Raw genomic sequence first — 21705 nt, 5'->3', positions numbered from 1 at the left:
AAAACAAGGTTCTGCCAACTGATGCCTAGAACTTTCCTTGCAGGCAGTGTAGCTGTAGCTGTGTGAGTCCCAGGATCTTAGAGAGATACGGTGGGTGAGGTAATTCTCTCTCTCACCAGCAGAAATTGGTCCCGTAAAAGATACCCTCTCCCATCTTGTCTCTTGATCTTTCCTTCACATTTTGGAATTGATCAGATGCAGCATCCAAAAGTTACTGTTTTACATAAGGACAGACAATTAGAAATGCCATCACTCCCTTTGTAAGGCCTTCACAAGCTCAGTAGTTAGGATTTTAATTGGTTTTGTACTTCCTGAATTTTAGTTCTCACAATTTTTTTTGTCAACTATCAAATAATTCACAAACAACATTTTTCATTATTCAACCATCACCACAAGATAGCAAAGCAAGCAGGTTGCAGCCCTCACTGACCTCAGTTTGGGCAATGTTTTAGGGTAGAGACTCACGTCCATGCCCAGTTGTACGTGCCAAAGTGCACCAGTGCCCAGATACTGAGATCTGTGCTAGCACATTTTTTTTTTATGATTCAGAACAATATTTTCCAAACCCTGCACTGTCTTGTTGTTCCACCCTCTAAAACCCAGTAGACGGAGTTAAGCATGATTAGGAAATGGAAAAATCTCCAAAGAAACCCAATTAAGCATTTAGGCCCACAACAGACCTCACTTAAATCATTTTTCAGATATAATCATTTAGGGATCTGGCATTAGAATTTTGCCCTCAGGTTCAGCCTTGGCTCTGCCTCAGTTAATGAGAATGAAGCAAGCACATGCCAAATCAGAGAGAGATGGAAGATTACACAACTAACACTTACCTGTGCAGGGCCAGGATCATGTTATAATTCCTATTTCTGCTTTCAAAATGAGCACTGGAGTATCTCTGTGGAACTATTACAGTTGTACTGTTAACCCAAATTACAAGATTCTTACCAGCACAGGACTGCATTCTGAAAATTGGAGGCTGTAGATCTGCATGCAAACAAAATTCTGCTTACAAGTGTGTGCACCTGCATATGTGGGCACATTTACAGCAAGTGTATGCACAAACCAGGCAGAAATGGCTAGTTGAGCCACTTCCATAGTCATTTATAAATGTATTTTCCCCATTTTCACACTCATTTGCAGTAAATATGCAAATAGTGATGATCTTTTTTTGTGCATTGGTGCGGAGACATCCAGTCTCCAGCATTTAAAAAATTGGCCCTGTACATCAGAACACTAGGAGTTAAACAGGAAAAATCTCCCTCTGCACTTGGCTTTGGGGGTCTTGATCTTGTCATGTTTATGAGCGCAAAATGCTCATTCAAGTCAATGAAAGTCATGGTTGTGTAAAATCTAGAGGATGGGTAAGCACTCAGTGACTCAAGCACCTGTTACCTTGTACACCTCAGTAATGCAGGTTGATGACGAGGACCAGTTCATAGTGGTTTTCAGAATGTTTACAACATTAAGATTTTATACAAATAACATTTTGATTTATCCATTTGTTTGCATTGCTCTCAGGTTTATTTATATTTGTATTCCACTGTGCTATGAAAGAGAATGTGCAGAAACAATGGAGGAGGCATCTCTGTTGTGGCAGATTCCGACTGGCAGACAACTCAGGTAAAAAAAAAATGCATGCGCATTTCATGGCTCCATTTCTGAGATGCAGAAGTAGACTGGAAAAGGCCAGGTGCAAAGCTTGGGTCTCTTGGATTTAACACAATTTAGGCCACAGATGTGGAAAGAGTAAGGAACAGGATTATTAATAGCCTATGACTGTAATAATGATTGCCTAGGGACTCTTCAGAGAACGCTCCATAAAGAAGTCTCCAGTCCTCACTTTACCAGCTGGCTTCACTGGAAAACTTAAATTTTGTAATGCTGTGAGCATGGCTTTGGAAGTCCCTTTTGTTTTACAGCAACAGTGATTCACTGTTTAAATAAGGATTCAGAGGATCAAATCCTGGCCCCTTTTCCTTATGTATGAGGGACTTGTGCCAGACCAAGTGGTCCTATGAGCTATCAGACTAATGTGGAGGGGATATTGGAGGTGCTTCAGAAGAGCCATATGTTGAACTGATGAGGCAGGGATCTTTCAACCCCACATGTATCCTGTGTGCATCTGAGCTCTTTTCCCCCAATATTATAGCCATAGAAACCAGAGTAGCCAGAAGAGATTTACCATGGGCAGAGTAAAAGAGGCTTGAGCACACCCAGAAATTGATGTCCCTTCCTACAAACAGGATCTCAAAGTGGCAGGGAATGTAAGGTCCCTTTGTGGGAACTCGCTACTGCTGCTCCCCATAGCAAACAACTATTGCTCTGGGCCTTCCGCAAGCACAAAAGCCACTTCCCAATGTGTTGATAATATTGGCCCAACTCCACGGCTGGTGTAAATCAGCATTGCTCCATTGAAGTCACATTAACATGCCATAGTTTGATATACTCTCAGAAATATTATTTTTTCTATGTAAACCATAAATCCACTGTCTGACCTAAAGATTTGAAGTGAGTTGCAGCAGTGTGGATGCTTACACTTTTGACCATATGATACTTACTCACAAACCAAGAGTCAGAGCAGCGGCTGGTGTAAATTGGTATTGTGTGTGACAGCATGGCCATGGGCAACTTAGTGTACTACCATTTTGTCCTAATTACTTTAATGCCAGCAGGTGAGGCATTCTCACTGTAAGCTGTGATGCCTCTTATATTGTCATTTCATATTAAGAAATCCTGACTCATGAAATCAAAGTTAAGACAAACTAGGAAAGATACATTAATTCTGATCAGGCATCCGGATTATTTCATGCATTCAGTTTCCAACATGCATGCTGTAAATTGTGAACTGGCAGCTGCAGATGGACCAAATTATTTCCATATTTTTACACTGCTGTTGGCAGCCTTTTGGGAGGATAGCAATAAAAGTTTGACGCATTCAAGGACTTCAGTGGTGGTACTTTCTGTGGCATAATTACTTTTTATACTTACCAACTCTTCACTGCTGGCTGGTTTGTTAGGGAGGGTCAGCATGACACCATTAGCAGCTGGAAGAGTAGAGTATAAATCAAATAAGATTTTAAAACATGATCAGATTATAATGAACTTTAGAACACGATCTGATCAAAAATCTGCATGTTGTCATGGTTAGCACAAAAATAGTAAAATTCACCCTAGTGCAAAGAGTCAAGATAAAATCCCGCTGCTCACATAAACCAAACCACCCATTAAAGATTTAAGTGGTACATAGGTCTTTGCTTGGGCCCCTCTGCATGTGAATTACTTTCCTCCCAGAAGAATAAATTATAATAGTAATAACAACAAAAGGAGCAAGGACTTGAAACTAACCTTACATGCAGGTATGTGTTGCAATGTGTTTTGTAAAATTAGCTGTTAAATTTACTCCTGTATGTACTAATTTTGAAACATACATTGTGATGTTTGGAATGTCAATATTCTAACAACATTTAATCGTGAAGTAACTTTTTATCCTAATTTGGGGGAGGGGAGTATGACTTGAGGGGGGGCGGGGATTGTTTGTTTCAATTGTAAGAAAAGCTTAGTTTAACAATGCAAATTAGATGCAAATTATATCATTTAAAATTATTCCATTCAAATGTATATTATTATTATTATATCAGTATGTTAGGTATTGTACACATATATAGGAAAACCCAGGGTCCAAATTAAGCAGTACAAAGCAGCCTTAGATCTAGCAGATCCAGCCCCCTTATGATTCCTTTTAGTAGGGGAATCCCTGCATGGAGTAGCCAGAGTAATAGTGCCCACACACCCCTTCTCCTGGGTTCCTCAGCACAGAGGATATGGCCAGGGCAATCTCAGACCCCAACAATCTCTTGCTGCTGGAATGTCTACCTGGGTGTAAATTAGATTCCAGCCACCCAGATCCAGAATTGCAAGAGTGCAAAGGTGGCTAAAAGTCAACCTTGGTTCTTCCCGCTCCACTCTTGATGAACCTGCCCCACAGTCCTTGCCCTACAGAACTCACAGTCTAAGATTTAAAATTATGGAGGCCCTTGGTTATCTATGCTAGTGAACCACATTTCTTTGCATTGTTCTTTTTAATCATAGAAAAAGAGTAGGGACCTGATTGTTTATTCTTTGTGCACCCAAAACTTGCACTACAGGGCCCCAATCCCTTCCTGGAGTCTCTTGGCGTTACCAGAATACAAATAAAGAATAGTAGTTGTTGTTAATTTTATAAGAAGTTTTATAAGAAGTTTGGCAGTGCCATTTTTTACTACCCCGTCAACAGAGGCACTGACTCCATCGGTGCTCCAGCAAAAATAGTAGGTGCTCAGCAGCCCCCCCCCCCATTAGCTCCTCTCTCTCCTCCCAGTGCCTCCCGCCTGCCACGATCAGCTGTTCAGGGGCATGCAGGAGGCACTGGGGGGAGAAGGGGAGAAGCAAGAGTGGGGCATACTCAGGGGAGGGGGGAAGAAGCGGGACAGGAGCGGGAAGAGGCGGGGTGGGAGCTTGGAGGAAGGGGTGGAGTGGGGGAGGGGCCTGGGGCAGATCAGGGATCAAGCATCTTCTGGCAACTCAGAAATGTGCCACCTCTGACCATCAATCAGTTTTAACCCTAACTGGAAAGTGGAAACATCAGCTACTGTTCTTTAATGTCATCCTTAATAACAAAGTAAAGCATCTTGAAATAGTCCTGCTTTCTAAAGAACAAAAGATGCCACCGGACAAGAACTAGAGCAGACCACTTTGTTATGAGTAAAAAGTGCTTCTGATGCTTGGAAATTAAATAATTGAGAGAAGCAGGAGTTTAGTGCTGATAGAAGTGAATGATTTTAAAAAATGTCTATTCATTTTCAGACTGGAGCAAGACAGCAACTAATATTATAAAGAAAAGCTCAGATAATATTGGGAAATCCTTGTCCTCCAGTTCTATTGGCTCCAACTCAACCTATTTGACATCCAAATCTAAATCCACTTCAAATACATACTTCAAAAGAAACAGCCATACAGGTGGGTTATTTCTAGTACATCAAAGAGATCTTTCTGGTATGGTGCTTCAAATTGTGAATGTTTACTTTGCACAATAGGTATGCCAGTGACTTGTGTTACCTTCATGCATAAAAGAAAAGTCAACTGATCATTTTAAAAAATGTTTTTTTGTTTAGTAAGGGCTGTCATGAGGCAATATTCACCAATCATTATAAATATCTAATCTTGGACTTTTATTGTGATAGAAAAAGTATATTTAATAAAAATACTTAGCTCTTATATAGCACTTTTACCAAAAGATTTAAAAGGAAGGTAGGCACAGGGAGGTGATGCAACATTTCCACAGTCATATAGCAAGCTAGAAGCAGAGTTGGGATAGAACCCATATCTTCTGAGCCTCATGGCAGTCTGCTGTCTACTGGGCCAGGCTGCCTACCATTTAACTGTAACTACATTTACTGACAAAGGAAAGGTACAAATGGAAGTTATTTGGAGGTTTGATAGTACTGTGTTAACAAAATATACACTGTTTTCCCCCTTGCACAAATAGCATTTACATAGCTGTTCAGATGCCATGTGTGTAATGAAAAGGACCAACTATATCTCTATATTCCATTCACACAAAATAATTATGTATTTATGCTAGGAACATTTTAACGATACCCAAACAACGGAACAACAATGACCTGAAAGCTCATGTGCTCATATTTGTTTTGGTTTAGAGAAGCCTATAAAGCAAAGTGATTTTTCCATTGAACTTTCATTAACCAATGCCTCCATGGATAGCTTTCTGCATAAGACAAATGTTATCAAGAAATATTCTTCTAAAATGTAATGGAAATCAATGTTCACATATATTTAACCCAGTCTGTAAAAAGGGAATCTATCTGTTTCAAAAACAATCTGTTAGATTCGCTCGTTGAAATTATCATCTCCTTTATGAATAATTTCAAAAATACAGACTTGGCTTAAATGAACTGACTAGAAGGAACTTTCAGACTTTTTATAATACTAAGTACACTTCACAGAGTCACAAGACAGGTCCCATTTCTGATACTCCAGTCTCCTTTCATGTGTAGATCGCCTACTGACATCAGCTGAAGCTCTACACAAATATGGAGAACAGAGCATCAGAGTCAAGTTTCACTGTGTGATTTGGAGAGGAGAATTTTGCCCACAGTCTGAACAGGTGATGTGGCTTAGTACCAGGAATTACCTTCCTGCTTTTCCTTCTCCTTATCACATGGTTCATTCAAGTGGATGATAGCTGGCTGATTAGATCCAATTTTTCAAATGTTTATGTTGCCCCTTTGGCCTGAGCAGTTAGCCAGTATTCCAGGCCTTGCGGGATTGTTTCAATGAGGAGAAGTTAATAATATGAGTCAGGTATTTAATTGGTGTAATCTTATTTGCTTACAAAGAATGTACACAAAGTCCTGTTTCCCTAAACACAGTGCAACAAACAACAGAAAGAAATTCCCTTGATCAGAAATCCCCCAGTGTGCCTGTTCAGTGAACTCGGGCTCCCAGAAGTCCTGTCCATCCGTTTCCCCTCACAGTCCTGCTCACAACAAGCTTCCTGCTGGCTTTGTTCGTCTATCACTCGCAGTCGTCAGAACCAAATCCTAGCATCTGTGACTGCCACTGGCAAACCCATTAGCTCACACTGCTTAGCATCGACCAGCCATGCAGACCATCGTCTTCAGCAGACCCCTCCCCACCCCATATTTCCAGCTGTCTTTACCATATAAAAGGGGTTTCCTCCTCACATCAGCTTTCATAGTGTTTGGTTTATTTCAGTAAGCGTGCTGCCATTATGACACTACAGCAATGCCAACTCAGCAGATAGTACCTGGTCACATTCTCTTGTTTCCTGATGATCATACTATAAATGTGTCAAATTTTATATGTTATAGAGTCATGTACATCTCTCTGTGGTTCAATCCACAGCACATTCTCAGTTCAGTGTGTAGTTCTGTTGACATACAATTCCATTTATGCCAATGACAACTGAGAAGTTATAAAACTGCTGTATAGGACTCTATCAACACTTCTTTTTTGTTAGATCACAGCAAGCCTGTGCTTAATGATAAAAACACACTTAAAATTAAATACATACTTCAATGCTTTGGTAAATTAGGGCCTTTGTAGAATGTTAGCAATTAGAGCATGCCTGATCATGCGTTTTCACTACTTTTAGTGCTTCTGCAGTGTAGTCTTAAAAGAAAATGGATTAGTGCATTGGATTAATGCTTTAGGAGAAATAAAAAAGGTCCCAGATAATAAAATGTAAGTAGAAATAGGAAGAACAAAAATATTAAAAAAACAAATGAATTTCTTATACCTTCAAACAAACTGGGAGACTATCCTTTTGGAATAATGATCAGACCAGGTACTGAATATTTTTTAACCTTATGCAAAATTCTCCACTCAGAACCTTAAGACTCAACATTTTGCTCTTCCTACATGTGCATATCCCCCACTAACATTAGTCAGAGCCTCTGCATGCAGGGAGATGAAACATCAGATAAGAGGTTCTGAAATGAACCGAGAATGTTGTTCATATAAGGGAATGTTTCTATAGGATGTTTTTATTACTCAAGCTAGTTTCTTATGCCCAAGTAACTACTTATATGTTTTTAATTGTGAGTTAACTACACTAGTCATGGAGTTTTATGTACTTTGCCACTGGAACCTGGGCTGCCAGACCTTGGTGGTAGAAAAATCCTATTAAAAGGGGAGTTACAGCAGCACAAACGTGCCACCACCACTATTTCCACAAAGGGCTAGCCGTGAAGAAGGTGTGGCCAAAGGCCCCAAGGATGAGCTGACTCAGCACCTTTCCTGAGCAGCCTCCATTGGATATCAGTGGAGCTGAAACTTAAAACAAGCTCACTCTTAATTGAAACTCTAGGTAGTGCTATTACTATATGCCCTTTCGAATGAAACGCCTCAAAGGCACAGCTATACTGTGTACACCTCATATTGCAATTGCACCTCCATCACCCCTGGCCATGAATCAAACCCCTCGGGCCCAATTCATAAAAGCATCCTCACTCAGGAAAACACTTAATCATATGCTTAAAGCTAAGCAAGTGACTAAGTGCTTCCTGGATAGGGATGGACTTAATTAGGAGTTTCAGGGCTCTTCTAAATTGGGTCATAGATAGTAATGCAATAATTTACTGGATATTATAGAAGCACCAAAATATTCTGTGTTCTTTTTAATATTATAGTGATTTCCTTTTCCCTTGACCATTTGAAATATATATTTTATTTCGCTTTTTCTACCTGTGACACAAGTAATTTTGACTGGATCCAGTTTTTTAGATATCTACATTCCTTCTCAAACAAGATTTCATGGCATGAAAAAAAATTCAGAAGTTATTTTTTGTCTATTTGGTTCAGTTTTTTGCACAGCTAATCTCAAATTGGTATCTTGGCGAATCTATAACCATTTTTAGTATACTGTGTAATAGATGTATGTCTTGGTAGCTGTTAACATGGTTGTTGATCCCTGGAATTGACCCAGACATTCATATGTTTATGGTATAGATAATGTCTTCTAAGAGCATTTCCTCAGCAGAGGTGGAACATTCCAGGTAAAGTGTGCATCATTTTTGTTGAATGCATGATTTCAGCAGGGTGGAGGGGGAATCACTTGCATGAAGTCCTAATTGACACAAAAAGGACTGTTGCTAATCAGAAATACTGCTTATTCTTCACTATTCGTCTTCTTGCTGATAGGCTGTAATTCAACGGGCAAATATGCTTCAAACTCTGGTTGTCTATACACTGCATGGAGCATGGGGTATCTGAAAGATTACCCTTCTAGAAAACGTAGTGTCACAGTATTAATGCTCACCATGTGATCCCTGTTAAAAAAAAAAGTAACATTAATTTAAAACAAAAAAAGTGCATTTGAAAGCCAAAAGACCCCCAAAAAAGCACCCTACTGTCAAAAGTGAGGTGATGAATTGCTAGATATATTACGGTACATTTCTAGAAGGAATAAATGTATAAAAGGTTATGCCAGGGCTCTAAAAATTGCCTCTTTATTTGGGCCTATAGCCATTATAGAATTCAATCTCCTATCTATTGGTTTTAAAATATCTTTCAATTACATCAGAATTAGATCTGAATGACAGATTGTATTTTTCAAATATGCCTAGAAACTTTGTTGTGTATTACTACTCAAGTTGAGTATTTGTTTAGTAGAACGGACAAAAGAATCATGTGGCACAGCTGTGATATGGGACTGAGAGAAAGCAGTCACATGAAGCAATGAAAGATTATACATGCTGAAATACTAACTCCACAGATATCAATGGCAAAACTTGCATTGACTTCAGTGGGCCTAGATTTCATCCACAGGGTCCGATCCAAAGCATGTTTAATTCAACCAAAAGACTCCCATTGACTCCAGAGAGCTTTGACTAGGTATATAGAGTACAAAAAATGTTTTGGAAAATGAGAGTTAGTTTAAGTGATGCTGTGTGAATGTGCGTAATCATTTTTTGGGTACCGAAACAGTCTTTCCTAGGACACAAGAATTCATTTTAAATTCCTTTCAAACAAAATAAATAGAAAAACCGCATTGGCTAGCGAGTAAATGAAACTGAAGAACACACAGTACCCAGCCATTTGCAGTAGTACAAGGAGTTATTTGCTATAATTCATTAGCCATTTTCACCCTCTTTAAAGAAATAAAAATTCTTAAACTGCCTGTTCCTTTGTTCATAATGAAACTGTTTAGATTTTCCTCTATGCAATCCATTTCTCTTTTACGTGCAATTCAAGCAGCATTTCATATTGCAAATCTTTATGAGAATTATAGCTTGGTACCATCATTAAATCTTTTCTGAAACCTGCATTTTTCTTTTGTTTTCATTGGTAAGCAGTATATTTTATATAAAACATATTCTAATATTAATATAATAAAATACACTGATTTAAATAAAATTACCTTTTACAGAAGAATTATCTGAAGGTGGTTTTACTATAAGCTGTATCAAGCTGGTTGACTAAAGTGCCAGCAGTAGAGAGCATTGCTTCATGCAGCCATTCATCTTGCTACCACACTTTGTGTTGGGTCATATCAGACTTGGGTTAAAAAAAGAGATTCTGGTCCCAAAGATGAGGTTGGAGAACTCATTAATATAAACAGTCTAAAAAGGGGAGGTAATGATTGCTCACTACATGAGCTCTCCCTACTGGTCAGACTCAGAACTGAAATGCTGTTAGCCACACAAGTGGATGCTTGTCCTCTTTGTCTGAAGAAAAGTACCACACTGGAGGCTATATGAGTGAAGACTACAGGGTTAAAGGTGGCAGCTGTGGAGGTACTCAAGAACCTCTTTGAATACACCTTAATCAGTATCAGGTGAAGTGGAGAACGATGATCCACATAGCAGAAACAAAATACTTTCTCCTTATAGCTGAGTACTCAGATATACCTGGGTCCCCTGTGTAAAATGCCCTTCAAACCAACTTGGGTATATGGTGATAATAATGTATGATGTGGTCATCAGAAGTGTTACTGACATCAGCAGACACAGTGGGATGTAGATTTTTGAAAGTGAAAGGAGGGGGGAAAATAGTGAACTGTCTTCTTCCTTTTTCTCTCCTGCTTCATGCTTGGTTTAGAGCACACGAAACATGAAAACATATGAGTTTTCCACATCTGTTTAGTGCCACAAACCACAAGCATAGCTCCTCAGCTCTCCTTGTATTCTCCATGTGCTAGAAAGTCAAATAGATGCAATTGTAAGAATCAGGCCAGTTTTAAAATCTGCTCATCTGTTTTTATTTGGAATCATCTGCTGCTTTCTGTGCTTGTTTTTGTTGTGTTATTTGATAATGGTTTAACTGTTATGATTCATATTATTAAATGCTTTTCACTAGCATTTTTCAGCTATTTCATTATTTGGTTCAGTGGGGCACTATTTACCAAATGTTACCAAAGCAATGCTTGCATCACCCCCTCTCCTGTAATACTCAGACAACCTTTTTAATTTGAGTGTTCTGTAGCTGGAATCTTCAGCAGACAAACTAATGTATCCTACTGTGCCTTGATATAGTTGCAGCATAAGCAAAAGGGATGGTAGGGGAGTAGATTCAAGAAAGGACTGAGCCGAGAGGCTAGGATTCCAGCTATGTAGGTTAGAATATGTAGAATTTAGTCTATAGCATATAACTGAAAAGAAAATAGAAGGTATAATATCAAGCTATTTAATGGCTATATCAAAAAAATCAGCAGGGCAATATAATTGAAAAAATAAATTACCTACAGTAATGTAGAGGCGGATTGCCTGCAGGTGACAAATCTGGTAGATAATGAGCTTGTTTTAAAAGCCCTAATTTCCTGTTCCTGTTTCTTTTCCCCTTCCTAGACAATACTTTCGTTGACAAGCCCTCATCAAAGTTTGCCAAAGTGGATGGAGAGCAGACACCAATCATCCCAGTCCATCAGGTTACTGACAAAGTCAAGGGGTACTGCAGTGCTCACTCGGACAACTTCTATAAAAATATCATGATGTCAGACACATTCAGCCATAGCACAAAGTTCTGATTGGGTTTCTGAACTTCTGAACCACAAGACAACATGCAGCCTGGAGATTCTAAACAATGGAGTACTTGGAGACTGAGTGGGGAGAATTATATTACCAGATTTAGTCATTTTCCCCATGGTATATTGTCGTCCTCTTAACAGCTTCTTCTTGAGAAAAGGTTTTTTCCCCCATTAAGAGAGTCAGTCATTTTCTCGTTCATAGTACTGATACTGACATTTTCCCACCATGAAATACAGACTTTTTTCAATCATCAGCTCTATGCCAGCCAATAGGATACTGGGACAGCTAATTTAGGTGTGATCCTATGTGTATATTTGCAAGACTGAAGAAGTTCCATAAGCCCATCTCTCAATAATGTCAGATCTGAATGGGAACAAGACTTGGGTCTGTTAGAGAAAACAGAAGAAGTATCCCACAGTACACACAAGCTCTTGGATGCAGCTTTCTTAGTCAGTCTCATCTTCATGAGAAATGTGGATTTTCCTTACTGTATTTGTTAAACTCTTGCTGTTTAGGTGTCCATTGCCTGCAGTGTTTTCCACAGGTGAGGAAAGCCCTAACTCCAGTGTCAAAGGGTTATTTTGACCAAATGAATAAGTAAATCGCCAGGGCTAACCACACAAAGAAAATTGGATCCAAATATTACATACAGAAACTAGTCTATAAACTCTGGACAGCATTGTATCCATATGCACAGAAAAGCATTTATCACATACATGCGCTCCAGGATTTGCTTGTGATAAGGGTGTGCAAAGCCACTGATAACTCTCCTGCAAATTTTAAGCCCATATCTGTGTGTGTGGTTTCAGTTAGTTCAGCATGAGTAAAAAAGTGAATGCTAGACTTTACACAAAGGCATATGTTTCAATATTCATTGATTGATTTACAAAAAGGGAACACCACCCATTGTAACACTGGTATGTGTGAGCCCATGCTGATTGCTCATGTTGGTCAAGTGAAATGGGAGTCATTAGCATGTACATTCATAGGAAATATTACAAAGGACCCCACACTTTGTAAATCATATAGTGCTATAAGCTTATTAGTTACAATACCTCACAGATCCCTTGTAAGCCCAGGTTAGCTTGTCCAATTTCTATATTGTGTGTACAGAGAACTTCTGTCACATGACATTGCAATTTATGATGGCTTTCAAGGTCACAGTACATTACACAATAGCATTCAGCATCTACCTGTGGACTTGCATCATCCATATCTTCAAGCTTTCACTGGCATCAGCTGATTAAACTAAATATAGATCCGTACTGTTTGAGATGCAATGACCAAGCAACATAAACTGAGTTCTGTATCATTGTGCTATGCACAGGAGTGTGTGCAGAAGTAAAAGAAGAATATAAAATACTTTACTTTTCTAAGTCATGGCACCATATGGCCATTTTTAACACTATTCTCAAAAGTGCACAACTATTCTTGAAAACATGTAGAAACTCATGCCAAATTGTGAAACACCCGTAAATGCACATTTCATTTAAAATGTCAATAATAGAGCTGGCCAGAAAATGGGATTTTTCCATGAAAATTTTAAAAAAAAATGTCTTTCCAAAAAAGGCATTTTCCCAAAAAGGCCATTTTTCATCAAATTATTTTTACCTAAAAATTTCAGTCAGTTTTGTTCATCACACTTCCATAAACCACTGGTCTGATGTCACACAGCTCTTGATTAGTTCTCAGTTAAGAAGCAATTAGATGTTCCATAAGAGAGTATTTGGATTTGTACCTTTATGGGCTCTTTGCATCCATTTGTTTACAAAGATCATTTTATTCTGTGCCCACACAAATGGAATATTATCCTTAACTACAAACACCTTGATCACTGCAGGGAAGACACATATTTTAATCATATTCAATCCTAAAACACTGTTCTGAAGTAACGGTCCTACAAATAACCCGACCAAACCTTTTTCATATTAGCGCAAAATCCTTACATGCCTGTATACGCTAAATTCATTCCTATTAACGTCAAATGTAATTATACTGGGGATGAATTTGGTCAAATACTTTTATCAAGGGAAAGAATTTAGAGAAAACTTATGTATGAGTATTTACAGAACTTGTATATTATCATCCTACCTGCAGTAGATAATAGTGTTCAGATAGTAGCATACTGTGAGATTTCTACCTGTCTAGGATGTTTTACAGTGACAAGAAGGAAAAGAAAATACTTCTGGACATTGAGGAATTAATGAAACACAGTCATTCAATAAAATATGAAGTAAAGAGTAAAAGAAATATCCTGGCTGAAGCCTAGCTGTAACTTAACCAACAGATTCATGTACAGTTGCCTATATTTTTGCTAAATTAAGAATTTGCTCTTTTTTTACTACCATGTAGTAGTCTTTAACTGTCTATGTCAAATGTTCTTGGATGCTCTCACTTTTGCAATGTAAAATCTCTACTTTGTTGTTGATGTCACAACCTCCCTTGTATATATATATTTATTTGTGAGGTTAAATATGTCAACATATATTTTAGCTCCATAATCTCTGTCCTTGTTATTTTAAGCTTCTGATTCATCATAGGAGGAGAGGGAAAGAATAATCTCTCATACTTTTTCCAAAATTGTGAAATAGTTTACTGTAGTTGTATCTTTTACCAATACGAGGGAAAAATGACAGTAATTTGAAATGTTAGTTAGTGGAAGTTAGTGTAACTGATTTAAAGATGGACTAAAGTGGAAAGAAATATTTTTCAAATAAATATTCATGTTATTAGTGTTACAAAGAATTAAAATATTTTAATAATGACTTTTTTCTTTCTTACAGTTCAATGGGAAAACTTTAGTTGGTGGAATGTTGGACAATAAGCTGCTGCTTATTCAGTATGTGCACTGGGGTTTGCTTAGCCAAAACTCTGGGAATAAATCCAGTTCAGCCGGGAATGTATTTTGCACAATTCAGTTTTTCTTGTTGCGATTAATTCAATGCCAAATCCAATGCATGACTGAAGAGTTATGCTGGGTCATTCATTTAGTGGCAACCCAGTTATATTGAGACACTGAAAGGGGAACAAAAGCAGAAATCCGATACTATACGCTGGCATGATATTTTCACAGGAGTATAAACAGATCATCTTAAACTCCGATTTACACCAAGATAGTTAGTTATTCATCTCCATTTGTTTCTAGGGGCAGGATTTGGCCCTTAAGTATAACTTCAATATCTTAGCAGGGTTTAAACTGAATCTCTTAATATATAGTATTTTGACTAATCACTGCTAAAATATTTTAGCCAATTGTCATACCTCAGCCAAAAACATAGCTGAGTAGTTGCTGTGGCTTACATGCAAAAGCTCTAATGTTAAACTGCAAAGAGCACAGAAAGCCACTGAAATGTATTTCATCTATGACCCCATACGTGAGCCTCGGCAGAGAAAATGCACTCACAACATATTAAAAACTAGGAGGATTTGTTTAGAAAAGTGTTCTGATGTTCCCATGAAGATTGAGTAGAATACCATCATTTTCATCCTGAAATATAGTTATTGGGCTTGGTTTTATTATAAAGCAAAATGACATGAGCACTGCTGCTTTGTGTCTTCACCGTGCTCTAGAGCAGTAGTTCTCAACCAGTGGTCCGGGCCCCCCGGGGAACCATGAGCAGGTTTTGGGGGGTCCGCCAAGCAGGACCAGTGTTAGACCTGCTGGGTCCCAGGGCGGAAAGCTGAAGTCCCACTGCATGGGGCTGAAGCGTGGGGCCCTAAGCCCCGCCCTCTGGGGCTGAAGCAGAAGCCTGAGCAACTTAGCTTCACAATGCCCCCTGTGTCCTGGGGCCCTGGGTAATTGCCCTGCTTGCTACCCCTTAACACCAGCCCTGGCTTTTATATGCAGAAAACCAGTTATTGTGGCACAGGTGGGCTGTGGAGTTTTTATAGCATGTTGGGGGAGGGAGGGCTCAGAAAGAAAAATGTTGAGAACCCCTGCTCTATAGCAAATTAAAGCAGATTTTGCATTTGCAAACATTTGCTAGCATTTTGTACAGCCTATTAATTAAGCAGCACAATTCATTCCATGGCAACCAACTAACAAAAAATAACTCATATCAGGCTTGAGTGAGTGGTAGATACAGGATTTTTTTTTAAAAAGAGAGGACACAAACTTGAAGAAGGCAGTGAGACCTCCTTGTACTGGGTAGATTGTAGGGTTGCTACAAGCAAAAGTCAGGCTTCTGAGGTCTGGCTGCAGCGCTTCCTAACCCTAACCCTTGCCCCCTCCCCCCACACACACACCGCAGCCCGGCTTCAGCTCCGCTCCCACCCCCAGCCTTGGCCCCCAGCTGGGGCTCTGCTCCCAGCTCCATTGGGGCAGAGGGATGTAGATGAGGGGGGAAATCCTGAAAAGTTGGGCACCACTGGCTCTAGGTATGTTACACACATTGCCACCTAGTGGCTGAACACTATTATACAGTTTAACATTCCATTATAGCTAGGACTACACAACAACCAAACATATGTGGTAGGTAGAGAGGAAGGGAAAATGTACTATCAATGAGGACACTGAAAGAGGGTCCATGTGCATACAGCAAACTCCCCACCTTAGGCCCTGATTTTACTTTGTATAGGTGGACCCCCCCTGCACCCTAAGGAGGCCACTGACTTCATTGGTGCTCTGTTTAAATGCAGGGATCTGCCATTTTGAAGTGTCATGAAGTACTGGGGCCTTTTCTCCTCATTCTCTTACTTATTATTTATTAAATATCAATAGCTATTTAATTGTAATCCTCTGTAAATGGCTCCTACAATAAATAGCCTCCACCAAGGCGGAGGGCTTTGCATGGGTGACTGTCACAGGGATGAGAAGACAATACTCCCAGCCAGCTTGTGGAACAGCAGTGAAGCTACTTCATGACCATACTACAACCACTCCTGTAGGAAGAGCTGTATTCTTCTATGCTCCCTCACGTTTTGGCCACCTGGTCAATATAGTTTGCAAATCCAGTGGCTACGCCCTTGTACTGGTATCCTCAACACCACAGTAGTGATCATTCAGTGCTTAATATGCTTGCAAGAGAACTGCTTAATGCTGTAAAAGGCTCCCAATGGCTGTGTGTAACCAGCTTGACCATACCTCACTCAAACTCTCTGGGAAGCAATTCCACTAAAGTCACAGTCCCCAACACCACATCTGTCCTTCCAAGCCACATTAATTAATATAACACAATCACAAATACTTATAACCAACCTCGGAACTAAACTTGCTAACAATGTTCAAATTAGTCTCCAAGGTGCCCTATGCTGTCAGTCGAACCTGCGGGGCTCCCCTGGAACATCAGTACCACTGGTGTCAGGAGGCAGCAAATCCACTTGTTCTGATTGTTCCAAGGCCTTGCACTCTGTAGTCTCTACCCACGGTGACGGGGGTTCTTGCTTGTCTGAGACCCTCTTGGGCAAAATAGGACACTCAGTGCCCCTCCCTTCTGAGATTTGGAGTAGCCTATTCTACTATAGCATGTGTCCAGCTCAGATGACAACCGCCTTGATCACAGGGCAAACTCTGCTGTTTGCAACCATTGTTTCCCTTCAGAGCGATGCACAGCATAGTTTGCATGCAGTGATGACAGCTCCTGGGACCCCCAAATTATATTGGGGTTTTTTGTTTTGCCTTATCTAGCTTTTATACATGTGCTAGTCCCTACTGACCCTGACATAGGTTCCTAGCAGCACAGGCAATCTTGTTTTCTGTTGAACAAATTGTCAGCAGCTAACAAACCATGTTTCATTGGTGCTGTTCTGTAATTTAATAGTACTAATAATGGATCAGCGTCTGACTCCACCGTCTTTTTCGGTAGGTACTTCTTTATTTTGACACTGTTTTCCACAACCCATTGGATTGGAGATAATGAGGCCTAGTGGTTACGTCTCAACCCGTATTTCACTGCAATCTGCTTAACCGCTAAACTGTGACTCATTGTCAGACATTACTATGTTAGATATAACATGCAGCAAAAATAGATTTGCTCTGCACAATCACCTGTTTAGATGTATCGTCTAGTAACGCTATGTCAGAGAAGTGAGAACAGCCTAGAACAAGTAGATAGTTTTTTCCATCCAACATAAACTAATCCAGGGAGCCAATTTTTCCTATGTCACCAACATGGGGTCTTTCACTTGACTTGGCCAGTATGTTTTTTTCCTGGGGTGTGGTGGGGGAGGCATACGCAACAAGCCTTAAGAGCTGCCTCAATGTCACTGTTCCTTTGAGGCAAGTACAATAAGTCTTGGGCCCTTCTCTTAGCTTTGTCAATCCCTAAATAATCTTCATGTAGCCTTTTTAATGTAGTTTTCTGTAACACCATAGGAATCACCACCCTGGTGCCTTTAAACAAAAGTCTCCCTTGTACTGAGAGCTCCCTCTTACATTGATAATGCGGCTTGGGAATATGCTGTCCCAGTTGCTCTGTGCTAATAGCCCTAACTACCTTCTGCAGGGTTGCATGCTGTGCAATAGCTCTGGCAAGTGCAGTACACATCTTGTCTGAGACTGGACAGTTTGTGTTTTTTTAAATCAGATTGACATGAACAAAAATCTCTCTGAACTTTGCTTCACTGAACTTCTGTCAAATGAGCAAGAGTATGTCTGCAACCACCAAATCTCTCCCCGGTATGTAGTCCATTCGCAAAGCACACATTTGTTGGTGAAAAAATAATCTCTTTATTCTTTGGGTGTTTGCCAGGCCCCTTTTGGCAGTGGCAGTTACTGGTTTATGGTCAGTTTCAGTTAACACAGGCCTCCCATCAATAGAGACATAAAACTTCTTACACCTAGGAACTAAGGCAGAAGCCTCCTTCTCTCTTTGAGCATATTGATTCGTAGTTTTTGTTATTGCCCCGGAGGCATAAACCACTGGTTTCCAGTTTTGACCATTCTGTTGTAAGAGGACTGCGGCAATACCTCCTGGGAGCTGTCTGCAGACAACTTAGTTGTGAGCTTACTGTTATGGTACCTCAGGACTGCGGCCTCTTTAATTAACACCTGCAGTTTCTCAAACACTAAGATTTGCATCCCAGGTCCATTCAGGGCCAGCTCTAGGCACTAGCATCCCAAGCATGTGCTTGGGGTGGCACTTTTCAAGGGACAGCATGGCTCTGCACAAGATTACTTTCATGTGCCTTTGAAACATGGTGCTGAAGGAAGAGGGTTTGTGTGCCAAGTTACCACTGAAGTACACGGGGCCATTGAGGGTGGTCAGCGGGGTGTCATAGGCACTCCATCTCCCATCCTAGCTGGGAACAGTTTTATCCTACAGTACAACAGGCTCAAATCTGACCTGGATCCCAGCAGTAAGTCTGACCAACTTGCCACAGCAGGATTCAAGCAGTGCTTGAGAAAATCCCAGTCAGTGAAAAGGGCAGCAAAGAGCAGCAGGCTGAGGTGAGTGCTGATATGTTGCCCATCAAGCTTGGCCAAGCCCTGGTAAGGCATATGTTTATAAGGGGGAACTGACTCCGGTGATGTGTCAGAACTGCTGTGGGGGGAGAGGTGGTTCCAGTCCTGCAGACTGGAAATGAACCTATAAATGCACTCAGAAATAAAGGAAAACCTGAGGCTGCAAAGCAAGTGCCAAGCCCCTGCTGGCACCAAGACTTCCACGTGCACCAGTGCTGAGTCAGGAAGTGGCCAGGCTCTGTTTGGGGGTGGGAGCCACATGGCACCAGGGAGCTGGAGAGAACCCCCAGGAACTGAGGACATGGGCAAAGCTGCCAGCCATCATAGCTAGGTGCAGGGCTGTGTGGGACATACGTGGGGCAGCTGCGCAGGGAGCCAATGCAGAGGGGCCCAAAGAGAGTCACCGAGCCTGGCTTGGAAACCCACAAAAGCATATTTGCTGGAATGGAGACTGAACTGATGAGGGTATCCCAAGCACTAGGCCTGAAGAGCCCTGACTGAACTGCCCCAGTAACCCAAACAGGAACCGCAAGTGCTCGCTTTGAACTGTAACTGTTTATGCCATTGTAGCTGAGGTATTTGCAGCCTTCCCCCTTTCCTGCCAGCCCTACTGAAAACTCTCCCTTCACCGTGTGTCTGAGGGGTTATTGGGACAGCAGGACTATTGCTAACAAGGCCTAGCTGAAGCACCTAAGGTACTTGCTGCTGAGATGCGGTGCACCACATGCGCTACTGGAACCACAGGGGTCTGGTGTACACAGTAACCCCAATTTCAACAGGATTTTTCAGCAACCCAAAGCAGCCATGAACCTGGCTCAACTGCTAAATCTGGCTCTTTGCATCCAGAACACGAGTGAAATGGAGCCAAAGAGCACTGCAAATTTAGAGGATTCAGGGGAGAGAGCAAGGAATAGTAACACACACAGTCCAGATTTTTTCCCCAGCAGTGCCTACAGTCTCAAAGGTCTTGCCCAGTCTTAAATCAGGCTGTGCACACAGATCCCACCTGTATTCTGTTGTTTGAACTCTTTGATAGATCTGGTTCTCCAGCTGGAGATGCCCCATCAGTAACAATCTGCTTCTTTCCTCTCCCAAAATGTCTCTGAAATTTGGCTGCTGATTGCTTTACTTTGGAGTCCTGGCCAACTCTTTACTGCTTCAATATCAGATTATTTTGGGAGAGGGGAGGGCGTCCAGAAGCGTGCTATGTTTTAGCTGCCGATTGGCTGATTCTGATAGTCCCTACAGTGCAGTACCTCACAGAATTTCATTTCCAAACACTGTACCACTCAATTTTGAAAAAACAAAAACATTTCCTGTGTGTTTTCCTTTTCTCCTGTGCCTGGATTTAATTATAAAATATTCCAGCAGAGGGCAGTGACGTATTACTGTGTGAAACTGTTTTAAAAAAACAAAAGACAAGAACACCTCAGCAAGATGCTTCCATAAATAAGCCTGGGTGCAAATATTAGTTGGAGGGTTCAACTCAGGATTACTAGCTTGTATATTATTTACTACAATTTTATATTATAGCATAAAGTGAATGGTTTGTGCGTGCACCTATTGGGCTAAAGAACTATCTGCATGTGTTCGTACAGCTTTGTGGGGGAGTAGAACACTGATTTTTTTTTCTTACATTGGTCATTGCATTTTCTCCTTTTTGGAGTAAGAGGATGTGATGGGAATTTCAGAATCTCTTTAACACCTAATGGATCCCGTTGACCAGCAATAGGGTGACCAGATCTCCCGATTTTATAGGGACAGTCCCTATTTTGGTGTCTTTTTCTTATATAGGCTCCTATTATCCTCCACCCCCATCCCAATTTTTCACACTTGCTGTCTGGTCACCTTAACCAGCAACTACTGTTCTGCTTGCAGCTAAGAATCCTTTCAAGTTTGTTCACCAGTTTGTTCCAGTACTGAACAGGTTGTACAGATGACTTGATTTTTCTGAGCTACTGTCTTGTGATTCTGCAAGTCACTGTACATATTGTCCAGGGAGACAAGACAATCACCATGTGTTGACAGTGCCACATGATATTATCCCTACATTTTCTCCAACAAAGTAGGAGGCATAGCCTGACCCTAGCAGATCATCTAATCCAAATGCAGATTTCCTACTGTTTTCCATTCACTGACAGCTCACAACTGAGGTTTACAGCTGCTTGATTCTGCTGTTTTGGTCTCCGCAACCTACCCTCATGCCTTTTTCTGGCCATTGTAGAGCTGGTCAGGCAATTTTCAAAGGAACCATTTTCTGACAGAAAATGCTGTTTTGTCCAAATTGTCGTGGGAACATGTTGATTTTTGATGAAAATTTTAGATGGATTTTTTTTAAACAATTCAAATGAAAACAAAGTGTTTTGTTTCAACTTTCTCATTTCCTTCCAGCTTTATTTTATTTCATTTTTTGGGTTTATTTAAGTCCACCTATTGCACCTTCATTCCCAGTCATAAACTCATCCTATAGGTCTAGCAATTAAAGTAATTGTTTACATGGACATATCAAATATACTTTTAGCTGCTAAACTGCACTAAAACAGCTACCAATGAGGAGAAGCCAGCACTATATGGCTACCAGCACCCATAGCTAACCCCCAAGCTTCTGGCGTCTGTAGGTGGTGGGGGCCCCTGGAGCTGCTGGTGGTGGAGAAACCTGCGAGCTCCTGGCCGCCACAGGTCCCCAGAGCTGCAGGCAGCAGGGGCACCTTGCAGCTCTCGGCTCCCATGGGCAGCGGGGGGACCCCCTAAGCT

The 21705-nt window shown here is 40.7% G+C and overlaps 1 protein-coding gene across 7 annotated transcripts in view; it reads left to right on the top strand.

Moving 5' to 3' along the window:
- Nucleotides 1–14314, top strand: part of ADGRG6 (adhesion G protein-coupled receptor G6) — a 159549-nt gene extending 145235 nt beyond the window's left edge. For 4 of the 7 annotated variants that reach the window (XM_039531355.1, XM_039531356.1, XM_039531357.1 and 1 more), the window contains 3 exons: nucleotides 1522–1623; nucleotides 4846–4998; nucleotides 6057–6816. In XM_039531355.1, coding sequence (XP_039387289.1) covers nucleotides 1522–1623; nucleotides 4846–4998; nucleotides 6057–6241 — 440 coding nt within the window. In that variant the 3' untranslated portion in view covers nucleotides 6242–6816. Of the gene's footprint in view, nucleotides 1–1521; nucleotides 1624–4845; nucleotides 4999–6056; nucleotides 6817–8532; nucleotides 8580–11369 lie in introns of those variants that run through there. The other 3 variants (XM_039531359.1, XM_039531353.1, XM_039531358.1) reach the window with 2 other exon arrangements.
- Nucleotides 14315–21705: the final 7391 nt, after the last annotated feature.

The sequence above is a fragment of the Mauremys reevesii genome, linkage group 3 (assembly GCF_016161935.1).
Source record: "Mauremys reevesii isolate NIE-2019 linkage group 3, ASM1616193v1, whole genome shotgun sequence".
Taxonomy (NCBI): domain Eukaryota; kingdom Metazoa; phylum Chordata; order Testudines; family Geoemydidae; genus Mauremys; species Mauremys reevesii.
Note: the sequence above shows the minus strand (reverse complement) of the source record. Positions and strands in the feature narration are given on the sequence as shown.